Source organism: Caenorhabditis briggsae, assembly GCF_000004555.2.
Source record: "Caenorhabditis briggsae complete genome, chrII, whole genome shotgun sequence".
Taxonomy (NCBI): domain Eukaryota; kingdom Metazoa; phylum Nematoda; class Chromadorea; order Rhabditida; family Rhabditidae; genus Caenorhabditis; species Caenorhabditis briggsae.
This window is the reverse complement of record NC_013486.2, coordinates 838,048-855,835: the sequence shown is the minus strand read 5'-3', so window position 1 is coordinate 855,835 and position 17,788 is coordinate 838,048. Positions and strand designations below refer to the sequence as shown.

The 17,788-nt window shown below is 36.6% G+C and overlaps 2 protein-coding genes and 1 non-coding gene across 3 annotated transcripts in view; 1 reads left to right on the top strand and 2 right to left on the bottom strand.

Moving 5' to 3' along the window:
* Positions 1-2,583: 2,583 nt before the first annotated feature.
* On the bottom strand, positions 2,584-2,665 carry CBG28666. The gene has a single exon. It is a non-coding gene (tRNA).
* Positions 2,666-5,173: 2,508 nt separating this feature from the next.
* CBG00897 lies at positions 5,174-13,263 on the bottom strand (the record flags this gene model as incomplete). Its single annotated transcript, XM_045241694.1, has 10 exons — positions 5,174-5,261; positions 7,508-7,530; positions 8,905-9,085; positions 9,424-9,537; positions 9,734-10,176; positions 11,282-11,515; positions 11,672-11,785; positions 11,839-11,970; positions 12,551-12,865; positions 13,138-13,263. The coding sequence occupies 10 exons, from the start codon at positions 13,261-13,263 to the stop codon at positions 5,174-5,176; spliced, it is 1,770 nt and encodes a 589-aa protein (XP_045091716.1).
* Positions 13,264-14,265: 1,002 nt separating this feature from the next.
* The window catches only part of CBG00898, a gene marked incomplete at both ends in the record, with an annotated part of 4,621 nt that continues 1,098 nt past the window's right edge, over positions 14,266-17,788 (top strand). Inside the window, 2 exons of the mRNA XM_002629633.1 lie at positions 14,266-14,288; positions 16,687-17,752. Coding sequence (XP_002629679.1) covers positions 14,266-14,288; positions 16,687-17,752 — 1,089 coding nt within the window. The remainder of the gene's footprint in view (positions 14,289-16,686; positions 17,753-17,788) is intronic.

The following is a 17,788-nucleotide window of genomic DNA, read 5'->3' as shown; positions in this document are numbered from 1 at the left end:
TACTATTTATCTCAACTTCAAGAATATAGAAACATTTGGGACCAAAAGAACAGTATTCAAAAATTCAAATTTCCCCTCTTTGATCTGTTATTTTACAACTTTACAAGGGACCATATAGTTGACCCCAGATCGTAAACCTCCATAATCTTCTGTTTAGCTACGCGGGGTAATATAATGCAAATTAACAACCCACATGAGTTAGCAGACCTTCCTTTGGATCCTTCCTTGCGGGAAGAATTCAAATTTCCTCTTGGAGCATTTTTAGGCTCTCATCTTCTTCGATATGTTTACAAATTGACACCAGTCCAGTACAACAACCTCATCACTTATATATATATATATATAATATATCCACTAGGACCTTGGTTCTGTCGGCAACATCACAAAGGATTTTAATGCGCGAGATTCGCCATTTTCTCTCCGCTTATCACTTGCTCTCTAATCCCAATTGTTTCTCTCCGTCTCTCAAGTTTCCTATGCTCTCTTGCCATCCCAATCGTCACGGTGTCTTTGTGGCGAAAGAGAGGGAGACAGGAACAATGATAAATCGGTATGGGAACACGTTGACATGACAAGTAACTGGAGGGAGAGCAAATTGAACGGAAGCAAATGAGAAGCTGAAAAAAGGTGGAAAAGGGATTCTAGGCTGCCTTGGGTTTTTAGGCCATCTCAACCGCCTAGATTTGAAATGCCGTCAGCTCAGAGCTTGGAGTTCAAGTATCTACAAAAGCACTTTGTACTAGTCCTTTTTGTCTGAAATTTTCAGAGTAGATCAAACAAACATAGAGCTTGATTTTTGTAGTTGACAACTTTTTTGTGAAGCTTTGTTTAAAAGAGATATAAGACTACAACCGGCCCCATCCCCCTGGTACTCCCGGCTGCGCCCTGAACGGTTGTCGGTTTTCAAGCGGTTTATCTTTTTTCGTGGGCTTTGTACAAAAAAGTTGTCAACTACAGAAGTGAATCTCTAGTTTTGTTTAGTATCTCTGCAAAATTTCAAAATCATAGCGTAAGGCTAAACCAGTCTTCAAGACGCTTATACAGTAAAAAAAAACCACCCCACCCCCAGGGGGGGGGGGTGGATTTTTTTAAAGAGTGAGGTACTATCAACTTGAAGCCTTAATATCTCGGTTTCTGTAAAAGATATAAAGAAGTGATCAACTAAGAAAATGTTAAGCATAATCAGTTAAACATTTTATCAGTTGATAACTTTTGAATATCTTTTACAAGAAGGAAGATAAATTGGCTTAAATTCCAGTTGATTATTTTGACCTACTTCCCGCCATGGCCTAGAAACCTCTATTCGTAATTCCGTCTTGACTCTTCATCCATCAACATTTTCTTAATTGACAGCCGTGTAGCAAAAAGGTTATCCCTCTTTCTCTCTTGTGATTGCGGAAAAGGTCGCCCTTCTGAGAGAAGGGGGGAGAGCGCCGGGGTGCCTTTGATCTACTGCATCAATTTGGCACACACGCCAAAAATTGATGGGGATGGGAAAAAGGAACAATAGAAATTTTATTGATAGACGATTCTAGAAATTTCAAGGGAGCAAATATCTGTTTTGGGGCCTAAAATAAGCCTAACGGTACAAAAAAGAGCCAAACACCAGTAAAATTCATTCAACTGCCTACAAAAGATATTAAAATTTATCAAGCATAACTGAATTTTTCAGAACAGATCAAACAAATATAGAGCTTCATTTTTCTAGTTGACAACCTTTTTGTGAAATTTCTTTGAAAGGAGATATAAGGCGACAATTATCCCCCATCCCTTGGTACCCCACTGCCGACCCTTTAGCGGTTGTGGGCTTCAAAGCGGTGTATCTTTTTTCAGGGACACTTTACAAAAAAATTGTTAACTGCAAAAATGAAGCTCTATATTTTTTTGATCTACTCTGAAAGTTTTATAAAAATTCCTACAGTTTGACATATCTTTCTATGCACTAAAAAAGCTTTTTGGAAAAAATGCATGGGAAAAAGATAGAAGGCTTTTGAGATGATATTATTTTATACATATGTCTCGCTGGATTCAGAAAATGTTGCAAGGATTACTGTAAATTGATCTACCTACAAATTAAGTTCCCATACCACCCAAAAAACTTTCACCTGTCCCATATAAAAAGGGAACTTGATGGAAAACTTTTTCCACACATAAAAACCAATAACCAGCCATCCGGCTGGCTACCGCTACACACATTTGTAGGTTTTTCACATTTTCCGCATCATCATCTTTTTTTGTAACCCCCATTAGTTGGTTTTTTATACCACTTTCGGCCGGCTACAAATTCCCAGGTGTTCCGCGCCTAGCCTAGGGGATGTCATTAATTATGCACACATCATTTGTCGAAGGTGGTTGGTGGGGGACGCCACCACATCAAAGTCTTTTCCGTATGGTGGCAATTGGTGAAAATATGGGTCATCACCATATTGCTTTTTAGAAAAAAAAAACGGGGGCCTTTGTCGGCACACCACACGTGTACAAGCTTGACATATTGGTCTACTAATTGGGCTTTTTTAAGGTTCCAAGTGTCCCAGGGACCTTTAAACATGTCTAGGAGGTAAAGCAAAAAAATCAAAAAGGATTCGCAGACAGCAGGATTCGAACCTACGCGGGCAGAGCCCAATTGATTTCGAGTCAATCTCCTTAACCACTCGGACATGTCTGCCACGAGGGGAGCGGGGGAGGGAAGGCGTACAAAAGAGCGAGAAAAGCAAAGCGTTGAAAAAAGGGGGATTTTTGTAAAAATATTTTTTTTTGAAATTGAAGAATCAGAAAAATGTAAATTCTAGAAAAAAGTACTAAAAGTGAAGATTCCGGGGAATGACGAAGGGTTGGCCGTTGACAAATATCATTAAAGAACGTCTTGAAAACTACAGTACTCCTCTGGGAAGTCCAATATTTGACTTGGGAGAAAAAAAATAATAAAATGAATTGATATGCAAATTCGCCCAGTGGGAAAAATAAGCAGAGAACGCGTGGCTTATGGGAAATTGTACTTTGGTTCTGTTTTGATATCTAGATTCTCCAGATTTCTCGATTTGGACCCAGAAATGATGTTAGCTCTAAAACTTTGTTTATAACTTTTTAATTTGTCAACCAATTTTTATGATTTTTATACCAAAATGTGCAAAATCTTTTGAGCTTTAATAATCAATTTATTTGGCTTAGAAATACAAAGTATGAAGCAAGTTACACTTAAAAATCTAAAGCGCGTCCATTAAGAGCATATTTAATTTTTTTCAAATCGCTGTATCTTTTTTCTCATCGAACCGATTTTTATGATTTTTATATTGAAAGAAGTGAAATGTCGTTAGCTATAAACCGCAGTTTAGATTTTATCGAAACGTAAAGTTTGAAGCAAGTTAGGGATAAAAAACTAACACTCATCAATGCATTGTAATCTGTACAAAAAGGGTATGTTAGCTTTTCTAAAACAACTGTAACCTCTTTCAATTTTTGTAAATTCGAAAAGTCCAAATTGGGTCTTCTAGCTAAAAAAATGTGTCATATTTGGGTGTAAAAACCATGCAAATTGGTTCAGAACTAAAAAAGATATGGGAAAAGTTGCCCAACGCGATCAACCTCACACCTGCGCATACCTACCGTACCCCTCTCGCAAAAGTTCTTAGGGGGATAATGAAAGGGTCCAAGTAGTGTACTTTTTTTTATCATTTAGAAGGACGATCGAAATCTATGACGTACCGCCCGTCATGGTCTCTAGACAAGAAAAGGGGGTAATAAGCGTATCCGGTCAAAGGAGTGCGGAAGTAATTGGTACCTTTTAGCAAAGATCTAGGGGCCATGGAAAAGGGATCAATAAGGGGCTAATTAGAAGCAATATTTGTTTTGGTCCACAAAAAAAAAACCTCAAATTAGCAATTAGGTAGATCGTAATGAATGAGTTTGAACCCATTAAAATGATAGATATATGTCAAATATTGAGATACATAAGTTTGAAAACGCGATTCAGATTTTCAATTGGAACTTTTTTCAAACTTTTTATATTAAAAAAAAATAAATTGTAAATGAAAGCTGAGCGAATTTTACACATTTTGATAGTAAAAATCATTAAAATCTGCTAAAAACTACAGAAAATACGAAGGTTTGAAAATCCAGAACTACATCATGTGCTCGGAGTCATTGTCTCTCAGTTTTTAGCCTGTAACTTCTATCAATCTTTATATTTTTGACAAAATAACATGGATTTGAAAGCCCTAAAAATTTGACACATTTTAATGGTAAAATCATAGATATAAGCTAAAAACTACAGAAAATACAAAGGTTTGAAAACAAGGAACCACAACATATCCACCTTGGCGTCAGCGTGCTTTAGATTTTCCGCTGTAACTTTCTTCAAACTTTAAAATTTTGAACAAAATAAATATAAAATAAAAGCTGAAAAGATTTTGCACAGCTTGATAGTAAAACCATTCAAATCAGATAAAAACTACAGAAGATAGGGCCGTTTGAAAATGAAGAATCATTGCATGTCCATGGCATCAGTATGCGTCAGATTTTTGTATTGTAACTTCCTTCAAACTTCATACTTTAACACAAAATGACTTAGTAATAAAAGCTGAAAAATTTGACACACCTTAATATTCAATTTTTTGTACCAGGCTGAGCTACGCGGTCAACATCACATGACAAAACATAAAAACGCATGTAATAAAGATCATATCATTTCCATTCCTGTATGTATTACCAGTTACGCCATATCCCCACCAATCTGTAAAAGAGAGGGAGAGAGAGGAAATGCTAATTATTTAAGAAGACGGTATTCTCAGATTCTTATCTTTTCTCTCTCTCTCTCTCTCTCTCTCTCTCTCTCTCTCCCTCTCTCTCAACACATCGGCGGCAAAGATGGCAACATTTTAGAGAAGGAACACCTTGCGCCACGATTGTCATAAAGATCATTGGGACATGATTAGGGGAATTGGAACAAATTAGTACTGGTTTTACTGTAGAATTTCGGGAACATCGAGGGGTCGCAAATTTCGCAATCCTGACTTTTTTGACGATTTTCAAACATCCATATTGCTCCTTTTTCAGACAGTTTTGCATTTGCGGACATCTAGACAAACAGACTGCCACCTTTAATCCATCCGGTTTATTGTTCTTTCCCATTCCCACGCAATCTTTTCAACATCTGTATTACGGTACCTCAGCTACACTAAAGTGTGAAATCGACACCGATAAAGAAGGACCTCCATCCGGTTGGGGTATACCAGAAGGTGAAGAGGATTGGAGCGCTGATTCGTCTGGGAAAATATTTACTTGTGTATGGGACAATAAACGGTATTTATTATAGGGGTAAAGTTAACAAATAGGGACCAATCGAAAAATTGGAGAAAAACCCCAAATTTCGGTTCAAAAACCAATCTTCTAGCTCAATTAGGAGCCGAGATACAAAATTTTGAAATTCAGGGGGCTAGAGACGAAGACAACGAGACACTCTAACCGTCTACGTCTCTCCTAAAGTTCAAACGGGCGTATCTCCGCTTTTGGCAGCGCTAGGAAGTTGGCTTCTGTACTTAAATAAGCAATTTTATTTGTATTTTCTAGAATTTCAAAAACACCAGAGATTTCAAAAAAAAAGAAATTTTTTAGGAACTTGTAGAGCTAAAAATTTCCTGTCAAGCTGTCTAAAAATCAGTTTTCTAGTCCATCTAGGAGCCGAGATACAACAGTTTAAAATTTGTGTGGTTAGAGACGCAGCGTATCTCGTTGTCTGCGTCTCTTGCCCACCAATCTTTGAAGAGGCGTATCTCGGCTTCCAGAAGTGCTAGAAAATTGGTTTTTAGACAAAATTGAAGAAATTTTTTAGCTTCATAATCTTCTAAAAAATTAATCAGTTTTTTTACAGTAATCCTCTCATCCTTTTCAAATTTTCGAAAAAAAAACAATTTTTCTCAAAATTGTTTTTATAATATTAATAATTTTTTGTATGATCTTCTAGAGCAACAAATTTCCTCCATTCCTGTTTTAAACCCAACTTTCTAGCTCATCTGGGAGCCGAGATACGGCCTTTTGAAGTTTTGGAGGTTAGAGACGCAGTGTATCTCGTCGTCTGCGTCTCTAGCTTGCTAAACTTTGAAGCGGTGTATCTCAGCTTCCAGGAAACCTAGAAGATTGATTTTTACACAGATTTGAAGCGATTTTTTTGCTTTATTATCTTTAGATCCAAAATTCTTTAGTTTCATGATTTCAAAGTTCTACAGTATCCCATCTCACCCTTATCATATACGCGCCAAATAAAAATCGGCAAAAAAAATCAAGAAATTTATCACCCAATTCATTAGATTTGTCCTTCTCCGTTGTTATCTTTTCCAAGATAAATCGCCACAAAAAAGCGAATCATTAAATTTGTCCTCTTCTACCGTACCCCCTACGCACCTCCTCGTAAAGTGTGTCCTTTCTCTAACCACACTCTCTTCATTAGGCACACTATTTCTCCCAAATATTGGCAACAAATTGGCGGCGGTGATCAAATCTCGGGGGGTTTCCTTCAGAGTCTCTATCCTTTAGGAACATGATCATAAATTTGAACGTGTGTCCCTTTGAAGAATGCCGGTGAGCGGCGCGCGCCGCCGGCGCTCATAAATTTTTATACACGATAAAAAAGGCAACGTTTTTATATAGACACACATTTTCTGATGACCTCGAAACGTTGCCAAAATCAAAGAGGGACTAATTTTGGTGAGCTACGCGGTCTCTTATCTGATTCTTATTTTAATTTTGAAATTTTTGACTGTTCTTTTGAAGCATAACATTTTTTTCAATTCAGTCCATAAATAAATTTTCTAGCTCATCTAGGAGCTGAGAAACAGCTATTTGAAATTCATAGCTCTGAAATTGGTTCATGATTCTGAAATTCTGAGATTCTGAGATTCTGAGATTCTGAGTTTCTGAAATTCTGAGATTCTGAAATTCTGAGATTCCGAGATTCTGAAATTCTGAAATTCTGAGATTCTGAAATTCTGAATTTCTGAAATTCTGAAATTCTGAAATTCTGAAATTCTGAAATTCTGAAATTCTGAAATTCTGAAATTCTGAAATTCTGAAATTCTGAAATTCTGAAATTCTGAAATTCTGAAATTCTGAAATTCTGAAATTCTGAAATTCTGAAATTCTGAAATTCTGAAATTCTGAAATTCTGAAATTTTGAAGTTCGGAAATTCTGAAATTATGAAATTCTGAGATTCTGAAATTCTGAAATTCTGAGATTCTGAAATTCTGAAATTCTGAAATTCTGAAATTCTGAAATTCTGAAATTCTGAAATTCTGAAATTCTGAAATTCTGAAATTCTGAAATTCTGAAATTCTGAAATTCTGAAATTCTGAAATTCTGAAATTCTGAAATTCTGAAATTCTGAAATTCTGAAATTCTGAAATTCTGAAATTCTGAAATTCTGAAATTCTGAAATTCTGAAATTCTGAAATTCTGAAATTCTGAAATTCTGAAATTCCGAAATTCTGAGATTCTAAAATTCGGGAATTTGGAAACTGTGAATTCCAGAAATTCTGAAACTCGGAAATTCTGAGATTCTGAGATTCTGAGATTCTGAGATTCTGAGATTCTGAGATTCTGAGATTCTGAGATTCTGAGATTCTGAAATTCTGAAATTCTGAAATTCTGAAATTTTGAAGTTCGGAAATTCTGAAATTCTGAAATTCTTAGATTCTTAGAATTTGAACTTCTGAAGTTCTGAAATTCTGAAATTCTGAAATTCTGAAATTCTGAAATTCTGAGAGTCGGAAATTCTGAACTTCTGAAATTCTGAAATTCTGAAATTGTGACATTCTAAAATTCCGAAATTCTGAAATTCTGAAATTCTGAAGTTCGGAAATTCTGAAATTCTGAAATTCTGAAAGTCGGAAATTCTGAAAGTCGGAAATTCTGAAATTCTGAAATTCTTAGATTCTTAGAATTTGAACTTCTGAAGTTCTGAAATTCTGAAATTCTGAAATTCTGAAATTCTGAAATTCTGAAATTCTGAAATTCTGAAATTCTGAAATTCTGAAATTCTGAAATTCCGAAATTCTGAGATTCTAAAATTCGGGAATTTGGAAACTGTGAATTCCAGAAATTCTGAAACTCGGAAATTCTGAGATTCTGAGATTCTGAGATTCTGAGATTCTGAGATTCTGAGATTCTGAGATTCTGAGATTCTGAGATTCTGAAATTCTGAAATTCTGAAATTCTGAAATTTTGAAGTTCGGAAATTCTGAAATTCTGAAATTCTTAGATTCTTAGAATTTGAACTTCTGAAGTTCTGAAATTCTGAAATTCTGAAATTCTGAAATTCTGAAATTCTGAAAGTCGGAAATTCTGAACTTCTGAAATTCTGAAATTCTGAAATTGTGACATTCTAAAATTCCGAAATTCTGAAATTCTGAAATTCTGAAGTTCGGAAATTCTGAAATTCTGAAATTCTGAAAGTCGGAAATTCTGAAAGTCGGAAATTCTGAAATTCTGAAATTCTTAGATTCTTAGAATTTGAACTTCTGAAGTTCTGAAATTCTGAAATTCTGAAATTCTGAAAATCGGAAATTCTGAACTTCTGAAATTCTGAAATTCTGAAATTTTGACATTCTGAAATTCCGAAATTCTGAGATTCTAAAATTCGGGAATTTGGAAACTGTGAATTCCAGAAATTCTGAAAAATCGGATTTTCTGAAATTCTGAAATTTTGAAACAAGGAACTGAAAAATTGGGAATGTATTTATTTTTTTTTGAAACAAAATTAATTTTTACAACAAAAAATGAAAAAAAAAACGACCTGAATTTTGTTCTGAATTATTCAAAAAGTATATAAAAAGAGGTAAAAAAGACAATTTTCTAAAAAAAAGTGACCTGAATTTTGTGCAAAAAATATTTTCCAAAAATTTTATGTCATCAGCAAATGACCTTCTGAATACACAATCCCTCAAACATTGAAGTGCGGCGTCTGAAAATTTGGGTCTTCCAGAATAATCCGCATACGAGATCCATTCCAATTCTGGACAGAATTGAGCCAACGTGTAGATTGATTTGTCAGTGCAGGCGGTGCCACGAATACGGACTTCGCGGAGGGGACAGCGTCTGGAAAATTAGAATTCTAGAAAGTTCAAAAACCAGAGATGGTTCTCGAAAACGTTTCAGATTTCTAGCTCTTCTGGGTACCGAGTTACACCACTTTGAAGATTATGAGGTTAGAGACGCAGCGTGTCTCATTGTCTGCGTCTCTCCTAAACTTTAAATGTCTGTATCTCGGCTCCTGGATGAGCTAGAAAGTTGGTTTTTGGACAGAATTACAGACTATTTCTTGCATTACAAGGTTAATTCAAAATTAGAACATTTTGTTATATTTTGAATTTTTTCAGAGAATTTTGTCTAGTCTTAAAATATATTGTAGAAATAAAAATTTCCTTTAATTCTGCCCAAAAACCAACTTTCTAGGACGCCTAGGAGCCAAGATATGGGCACACAAAGTTTCCACTGTCTGCGTCTCTTCAAGGGAGCTAGAGACGCAGCGTGTCTCGTTGTCTGCGTCTCTAGCCTCCTAAACTTCAAATGCCTGTATTTCGGCTCCTAGAAGAGCTAGAAACTTGATTATTTTTGTGGTTGTTATTTTTTTGAATATCTGATTTTCTGGAATATAATTCCATATATGCCGAGAAGCGGAGTTTCCTCTAGGCTCCTAACCAAGCGGGAAAGCTGCAAAATGGCTTCAATTTCAGCGCTTCTTACCTCGCCAACACTGATAATCCCTTATCAGTAGCTAATCGACATCCATTGATATTCAAACATCTCAACTGCCGACAGTTGCCACCCAAAAGACATAGGAATCTGTCATCGACACTTGGCATATGCGAAGTTTCCAAATCCGTGAGATTCCGGGCTCCGCGAGCAATCGCAAAGAGCACACGATAGGTCATACGCATTCGGCAAATCTTCAAACATTTCAGTTTGCTGGCATTCGATTTTGATCCACCGGCGAAATATTTTTGCAGGATATTCGTGTTCAAATGATTGATTTCCAGTGATAAATGTGTGAGATTTGGAAGTGATTCGGTTACCAGACGAAGGGGTTCATCGAAAAGACGAGGAACTGAGATTTGGAGTTTGATAATTTTGGGACCAAGTAGTGGAATGATGGTGCAGAGGAGACGGTTCGCGTTGTCGACGGCTTGCTGGAAAACACAATATTTAGAAAATTTGGCTGAATTTCAAGTTATCTTCCAGCCATTCAGCTATTCTAAATAGATTTTGTTTTCAAGTTTGGGAGGTTAGAGACGCAGTGTGTCTCGTTGTCTGCGTCTCTAGCTTTATAAAGTTTGAAGTGTCTAAATCTCAGCAAACCATACTTGTCACGGGCCGGGCCGGGTCAAAAGGAAAAACTCTCCGGCCCGGCCCTGTCGGCCCGGGTCAGATTCCAAAATTTCAAAATTTCCAAGTTTTTTGAAAATTTGTGAAGTTTTCATCAAAATTGATCTTAATTTTGAAGTTTCGATTCTTTTATAAAGGCGGATTATAACAGGAAGTTGTTTTTCAGGTGGAATTCAAAAAATTTTTCTCAAAATTTTTCAAAAAAAACAGCTACCCGGGCCGGGCCGGAAGATTTTTTCCGACCCGGCCCGGAATTTGACAAGTATGCAGCAAACTGATTTTTCTAAAACCGGTAAAAATAATTATAATTCTCGGAAAATGATGAAAAAGTTTTGGATTTTCGATTTTTTTTTTGTTTTTAACCAAAACGTTGAACAGGATTTACAGAAAACCTTAAAATTCAGATTTCGAGTTTCAATTTCGTCCAAAAACCAAGTTTCTAGCGCATCTAGGAGTCGAAATACAGGCGTTTGAAGTTTGGAGAGACGCAGACAGTTAGAGTGTCTCGTTGTCTGCGCCTCTCGCCTCCTAAAATTTAGATGACTGTATCTCGGTTCCTATTGGACCTAGAAAGTTGTTTTTTATTCAGGATTGAAGGTAATTTTTAGCTTTACAATATCATTTGAAAAAGGAGACGAAATTCTCAAAAAAACAAAATTTTCATTTTTTCAAATTTTTAAACTGATTTTGTGAAGCTATAAATTTCCTGCAAATCTGTCAAAAAATCAATTTAATATGCCTTTTAGAAGCCGAGATACAGGCGTTTAAAGTTTAGGAGGCTAGAGACGCAGTGTGTCTCGTTGTCTGCGTCTCTCCTGAACTTCAAATGGCTGTATCTCGGCTCCTATAAAACCTAGAGACTTGGTTTTTCGACAGCATTGAAGGAAGTTTTGATCTCTATAAACTCACTATATTCGCTTCCCGAACGGAGACAATCAAATTGATACAACTGAGAAATGGCTGGTCCATCAGCGTCGCCAATAACTGTTCCGAGTCTTCTTCTCCAGACACTGATAACCGAATCGATTGGACCGTTGGAGGGAGCTGGGGCATTAGTTGGAAAAAGTTGCCATAAAGGTCCAAATCTCGTAAATTCACACCGTCAATCACGAATTGCACATTGTTCTCAACGTCTTCCAGACTCTGCAAAAATTGGGAATTTCGGAAAAAAAAATCAAGAAATTTCTGATTTTATGGTCAAAAATGATGCATAAATTTCCAAATTTCTGGGATTTTCAGATTTCAGCAATTTCTCAGGATGAGAAAATTTAAAAATTTAAAGATTTTTTTTTCTCAAACCTCATGGAAAAATCTGGCCAATGACAGCTGTGAGAGGTTCGGACATTTCGAGGACAGATAATGGAGAGCAGCTGCCGGATCGGCTAGCGATGTTGGGAAATCCAGCTCCAGAACCTGAAATTTTCCTTTGCGGCCTGGAAAAACAAGTTAGGCCACCAAAAACCCACATGAAGTCTCTCTCCAACATGCTCGGCAATATCATACAGGACCTGATCGTCCAGTGAGCGGCACGTGTTCAAGTAGAGGCATCTGATATTTTTGTTATTCATGATCAGGTTTCTGATTCCTGTGCTAGTGATCTGGAATTTTTAGGAGATGTGTTTGAAATTTCAGAGATGTCAGTTTGAAAATCAAGTTTCTAGGCCTTCTAGGAGCTGTGATATAGCGGCTTGAAGTTCAGGAGGCTAGAGACGCAGACAACGAGACACACTGCGTCTCTGACATCCCAAACTTTGAAGGGGTGTATCTCAGTTCCTAGGCAAGCTGGAAAGCTGTTTTTTGACAAATTGAAGGAAAATTTGTTTTTTTCGATTGTCATTTAAAATGTGTCATTTTCAAATTTTCGATTTGTTGAATTAAACTTAAATTTAAAAAAATAGGATCTAGAGAAATTTTTTACAAGAAAAACCAGCTATTTAGCTTTTCTGGGAGCTGAGATACACCCCTTTTTATGTCTAGGAGGCTAGAGACGCAGACGACAAGATACGCTGCGTCTCTAGTTCTGCATGAGAGACGCAAGCAGCTAAATTTCAAAATCACTGTATCTCGGCTGCCGTTTTTTAGACAGATTTGCAGGAAAATTTCAGCTTAATACGGTCAATCTAAAATGTTTGGAATTTCAAAAAATATGTTTGAAATTATACGAATTCAGTCACTCACCTTTCCACACCCGGACAAATCCACCGAGTACAGATACGGACTATAAACATTCTCCAGACACTCATCCGTCAACTGATGCATGGCTCTCAGTTCCAGTTGTCTCAGAAGCAATTGTCCCCTGGTCACAGCCAACGTGCCAAGGTCCGTAACATTCGGACAGTCAACCAGTGTGATCTTCTCAACGTACTTGTTGTTGGTGGTCAGTTGACCAAGCATGTCATCTGTTAGCTCAGCTGATAGATAGAATGTTAGCGATGGGATGTTGCAACCAAAGTATTTCGAGCACACCAGGTTGGAGCAGTCTGAGGCGGAGAGCTGAAAAATTGACATTGGGGCGCGTTTGCAATTGAATACTCGTACATAAACTGAATCAAGATCTACATTTTTCTAGTTTACTACTTCTTTCTAGCTAAACTGTTTGTTGAGATATGTGCCTTTAAAATATGAGTACCGCTTGCTACGCTTATACTCAATTTTAAAGGCGCATATCTCGTAAAATATATATATATATATACTATCAAAAACGTATCAATTACAAAAACTTAAAACAAAAAATTTCCAGCTAATTATCACTAGGGCGCATTTACCTGATCATGACTGCAAAAGAATTCCAAAAGTTTCTGACGACACTCGACTGGAATGAAGCTGAGCTCCTGGTTTAATTCGTGTTGGCAGACTGCCGAGAGGCAGAGATTCAGAAGAGATTTCACCATGAAATCGCATGTACCAGATTTTTAGGAATCTAAAAATTTAGAAGTTAAAAAAAAAGCTTTTGGTTGTGACGAAAGAAAAGCAAAGGAAAAAGTGAGAGAAGATCTTAGAGGAGAGAGCAAGAGACGTAGAGAAAACGAAAAATCATACACAAAGTTTTCGGAGGAGCAGCACACGGGATCCCAGCAGGAGAGAGAGAGAGAGAGAGAGAGAGAGAGAGAGAGAGAGAGAGAGACAGAGAAAAAGAGAGATATGAAATGTTTTGAAGTATCCCTGTGAGCACGGGAGCACCGACGGGGTTGGCTGCTCGGGGGGGGGGGGGGAGCAAAAAGAAGAAAGGGATTTTTGTGAGAAATGAATAGAGCAAAGGTTGGGAGAAAAAGATAGACAGTTGATGAGGACATCTGCCACGTCATCAGAATTCTTGCTTCCTGGATTCAGGTTCAATAACTTCCACAAAGAATATCTCGTTTTTCATAAGAGATATCGAAAATCTGCAAACTATAGAAATGTTTGTCACAACACCTTTAACATTTTATCAGTTGACAAAATTTTGATAGCTCTTATAGGAACTGAGATAATTGCGCTCAAAATATTGATTAAAGAATTTTCCCGAGAGGAGTATACTGTTTCCCAGAGGGCCATCGCATTGTTCTTTATATATTAACATCTCGTTGATTGGATTTTTTGATTGATTTCGTTTTTTTTTCAAATTTAAGTGCTCCACCCACATATCTTCCAAAAATCAATCATTCGGTCCATCTAGAAGCGGAGTTATACAAAATTTTTAGAATTTAAAACGTTCAGAATTTATACATTTTTACAAATCATGAAAAGCAGAAAACTTCCTTCAATTCTGTCCAAAATTCAACTTTCTAGGACGCCTGGGAGCCGAGATATGGGCACACAAAGTTTCCACTGTCTGCGACTCTTCAAGGAAGCTAGAGACGCAGCGTGTCTCGTTGTCTGCGTCTCTAGCCTCCTAAACTTCTAATGGATGTATCATGGCTCCTAGAAGAGCTAAAAAGTTGGTTTTTGGACAGAATTACAGACTATTTCAAGTTTTACAAGATTAGTTTAAAATTAGAACATTGTGTTTTATTTTGAATTGGGTTTTCTAAAATTTTGTCTAGTGTAAAAATATATTGTAGTGCAGAACATTTCCTTCAATTCTGTCCAAAATTCGACTTTCTAGGACTCCTGGGAGCCGAGATATCGTCATTTGAAGTTTCTACTGTCTGCGTCTCTTCAATGAAGCTAGAGACGCAGCGTGTCTCGTTGTCTGCGTCTCTAGCCTCCTAAACTTCTAATCGCTGTGTCTCAGCTTCCAGATAAGCTAGAACGTTACACGCTGTTGTTGCCTCTTCAGCTTGTTGCAGACTAATTCTAGTTTTACAAGATTAATTTAAATCAGAACATTATGTTTTATTTTGAATCGACTTCTTTAGAATTTAGTCTAGTGTTAAAATATATTGTAGAGCTAACAATTTCCTTTAATTATGTCCAAAAACCAACTTTCTAGGGTACCTGGGAGCCGAGATATGGCCATCTGAAGTTTTCGAGGTTAGAGACGCAGCGTGTCTCGTTGTCTGCGTTTCTAGCCTCCTAAAGTTCAAATGGCTGTATCTCAGCTTCCAGATAAGCTAGAACCTTGGTTTCTGGACAGAATTGATGGGAATTTTTATTGTTATTATATTCTAAGGACATGGAAGGGTTACTGTATTTATTTGTGCTGTTGCTGCCTCTTCAGCTTGTTGTTGTTGTGGAGCATTTGTTTTCGCAATTTTTACTCTCCTCCACAGGAATCTTTGTTTATATTTACTCGGCCGAGACACCACTTCATTTTGGTCACATCTCATTGTTTTTCATCCACTTTTTTCTCGGATTTTCTTTTGAAAGAAAAAGGGACGGATTCATAAATTACTGTATTCAAATTTCCTGAAAATCTAAGTTTCGAAAGCTAGCTGAAATTCGATAACCTGAAAACCGGAAAAATGAGGAAAACCGAGAATTTCAAAGGATTCCGAAAATCAGGAACTTTTTTCTAGAATCACATGTGTTATTCATGAGTCCAGATGTTCTTTTTTTTTCTTCATCTTTCTTTTGGATCACATGAAAAAAAAAGAGAAGAAGAGGTTGAACGTTTGATTTTGAGTTTTTGAACTTGCGAAATTCGAAAATTGGGATTCATGTAGAAAACAATGTTAGAGGATTCTGAGATTCTGAAATTCTAAGATTCTGAGATTCTGAGATTCCGAGATTCTGAGATTCTGAGATTCTGAGATTCTGAGATTCTGAGATTCTGAGATTCTGAGATTCTGAGATTCTGAGATTCTGAGTTTCTGAGATTCTGAGATTCTGAGATTCTGAAATTCTGAGATTCTGAGATTCTGAGATTCTGAGATTCTGAGATTCTGAGATTCTGAGATTCTGAGATTCTGAGATTCTGAGATTCTGAGATTCTGAGATTCTGAGATTCTGAGATTCTGAGATTCTGAGATTCTGAGATTCCGAGATTCTGAAATTCTAAGATTCTGAGATTCTGAGATTCCGAGATTCTGAGATTCTGAGATTCTGAGATTCTGAGATTTTGTATTTTCATAACATCTCTGAAGTACCGTAAAACCAGTATTAGAAGGGCCTGCCCTTCTATTTTTCGTGGGGTCCCTAGGGGGGCACTTTAATTAGAGGGGCCCTTCAATTAGAGGGGCCCTTCTAATACAGGTTTTACGGTATATTTGATTTCTAATATTTTTCATTTTTTGAGTTTCTTGAGTTTTCTGGAGCTTCCAAAAACCTGCTATTTAAATTTTGTTGAAATTTCCGAACTTTTGTTTTTTCCTGAAAGTTTTAATTTTTTGAATTTTTTTTTAAATATCCCAAATTTCAGAAAATCTCCGAAAATCTGACATTTTCTGAAATTTCAACATTCCTCCACTTCTTGATTCCTCTCTTTCCATTCATAATAAGCATACAAAATATAAAAATATGGAAATTTCGCAATAATTTTTCCACATTTCTATTCCTGTCCGACTGATCAAACAAAGCCAGTTTAGAAGAGAGAAAAGATAGTATAGGAATTCAGAGAGACGCAGAGAAATTGAAACTTTCGATTTCAATGCAAATTTTGTCGTTCTCTGCTTGTCGGCGGCCGAAAAGCGGGCTTGTATTGTATTGTGTTTGGATGGAAAAGCAGAAGAATCGCATTTTTGATTTTCTTTCTTTTCGTCAAATCATTTTTGTCTTCTTGTGGCAAATTCCCGAATTGTATAATTAGGAATTTTCGAAATTTAGAAACTTCAAAGAATTCAAGATACTAGAATTTCAGAAGTTTCTAGAAACTTTGAAAAAAAATCAATTTTCACAAATTTAAAATTTCTGAAAACAAAATTTTGAATAAAAAATTTAAATATTTTGAATCTCAGAATCTCAGAATCTCAGAATCTCAGAATCTCAGAATCTCAGAATCCCAGAATCTCAGAATCTCAGAATCTCAGAATCTCAGAATCTCAGAATCTCAGAATCTCAGAATCTCAGAATCTCAGAATCTCAGAATCTCAGAATCTCAGAATCTCAGAATCTCAGAATCTCAGAATCTCAGAATCTCAGAATCTCAGAATTTCAGAAACTCAGAATCTCAGAATCTCAGAATCTCAGAATCTCAGAATCTCAGAAACTCAGAATCTCAGAATCTCAGAATCTCAGAATCTCAGAATCTCAGAATCTCAGAATCTCAGAATCTCAGAATCTTTAGAATCTCAGAATCTCAGAATCTCAGAATCTCAGAATCTCAGAATCTCAGAATCTCAGAATCTCAGAATCTCAGAATCTCAGAATCTCAGAATCTCAGAAACTCAGAATCTCAGAATCTCAGAAACTCAGAATCTCAGAATCTCAGAATCTCAGAATCTCAGAATCTCAGAATCTCAGAATCTCAGAATCTCAGAATCTCAGAATCTCAGAATCTCAGAATCTCAGAATCTTAGAATCTCAGAATCTCAGAATCTCAGAATCTCAGAATCTCAGAATCTCAGAATCTCAGAATCTCAGAATCTCAGAATCTCAGAATCTCAGAATCTCAGAATCTCAGAATCTCAGAATCTCAGAATCTCAGAATCTCAGAATCTCAGAATCTCAGAATCTCAGAATCTCAGAATCTCAGAATCTCAGAATCTCAGAATCTCAGAATCTCAGAATCTCAGAATCTCAGAATCTCAGAATCTCAGAATCTCAGAATCTCAGAATCTCAGAATCTCAGAATCTCAGAATCTCAGAATCTCAGAATCTCAGAATCTCAGAATCTCAGAATCTCAGAATCTCAGAATCTCAGAATCTCAGAATCTCAGAATCTCAGAATCTCAGAATCTCAGAATCTCAGAATCTCAGAATCTCAGAATCTCAGAATCTCAGAATCTCAGAATCTCAGAATCTCAGAATCTCAGAATCTCAGAATCTCAGAATCTCAGAATTCCAGAATCTCAGAATCTCAGAGTCTCAGAATCTCAGAATCTCATAAACTCAGAATCG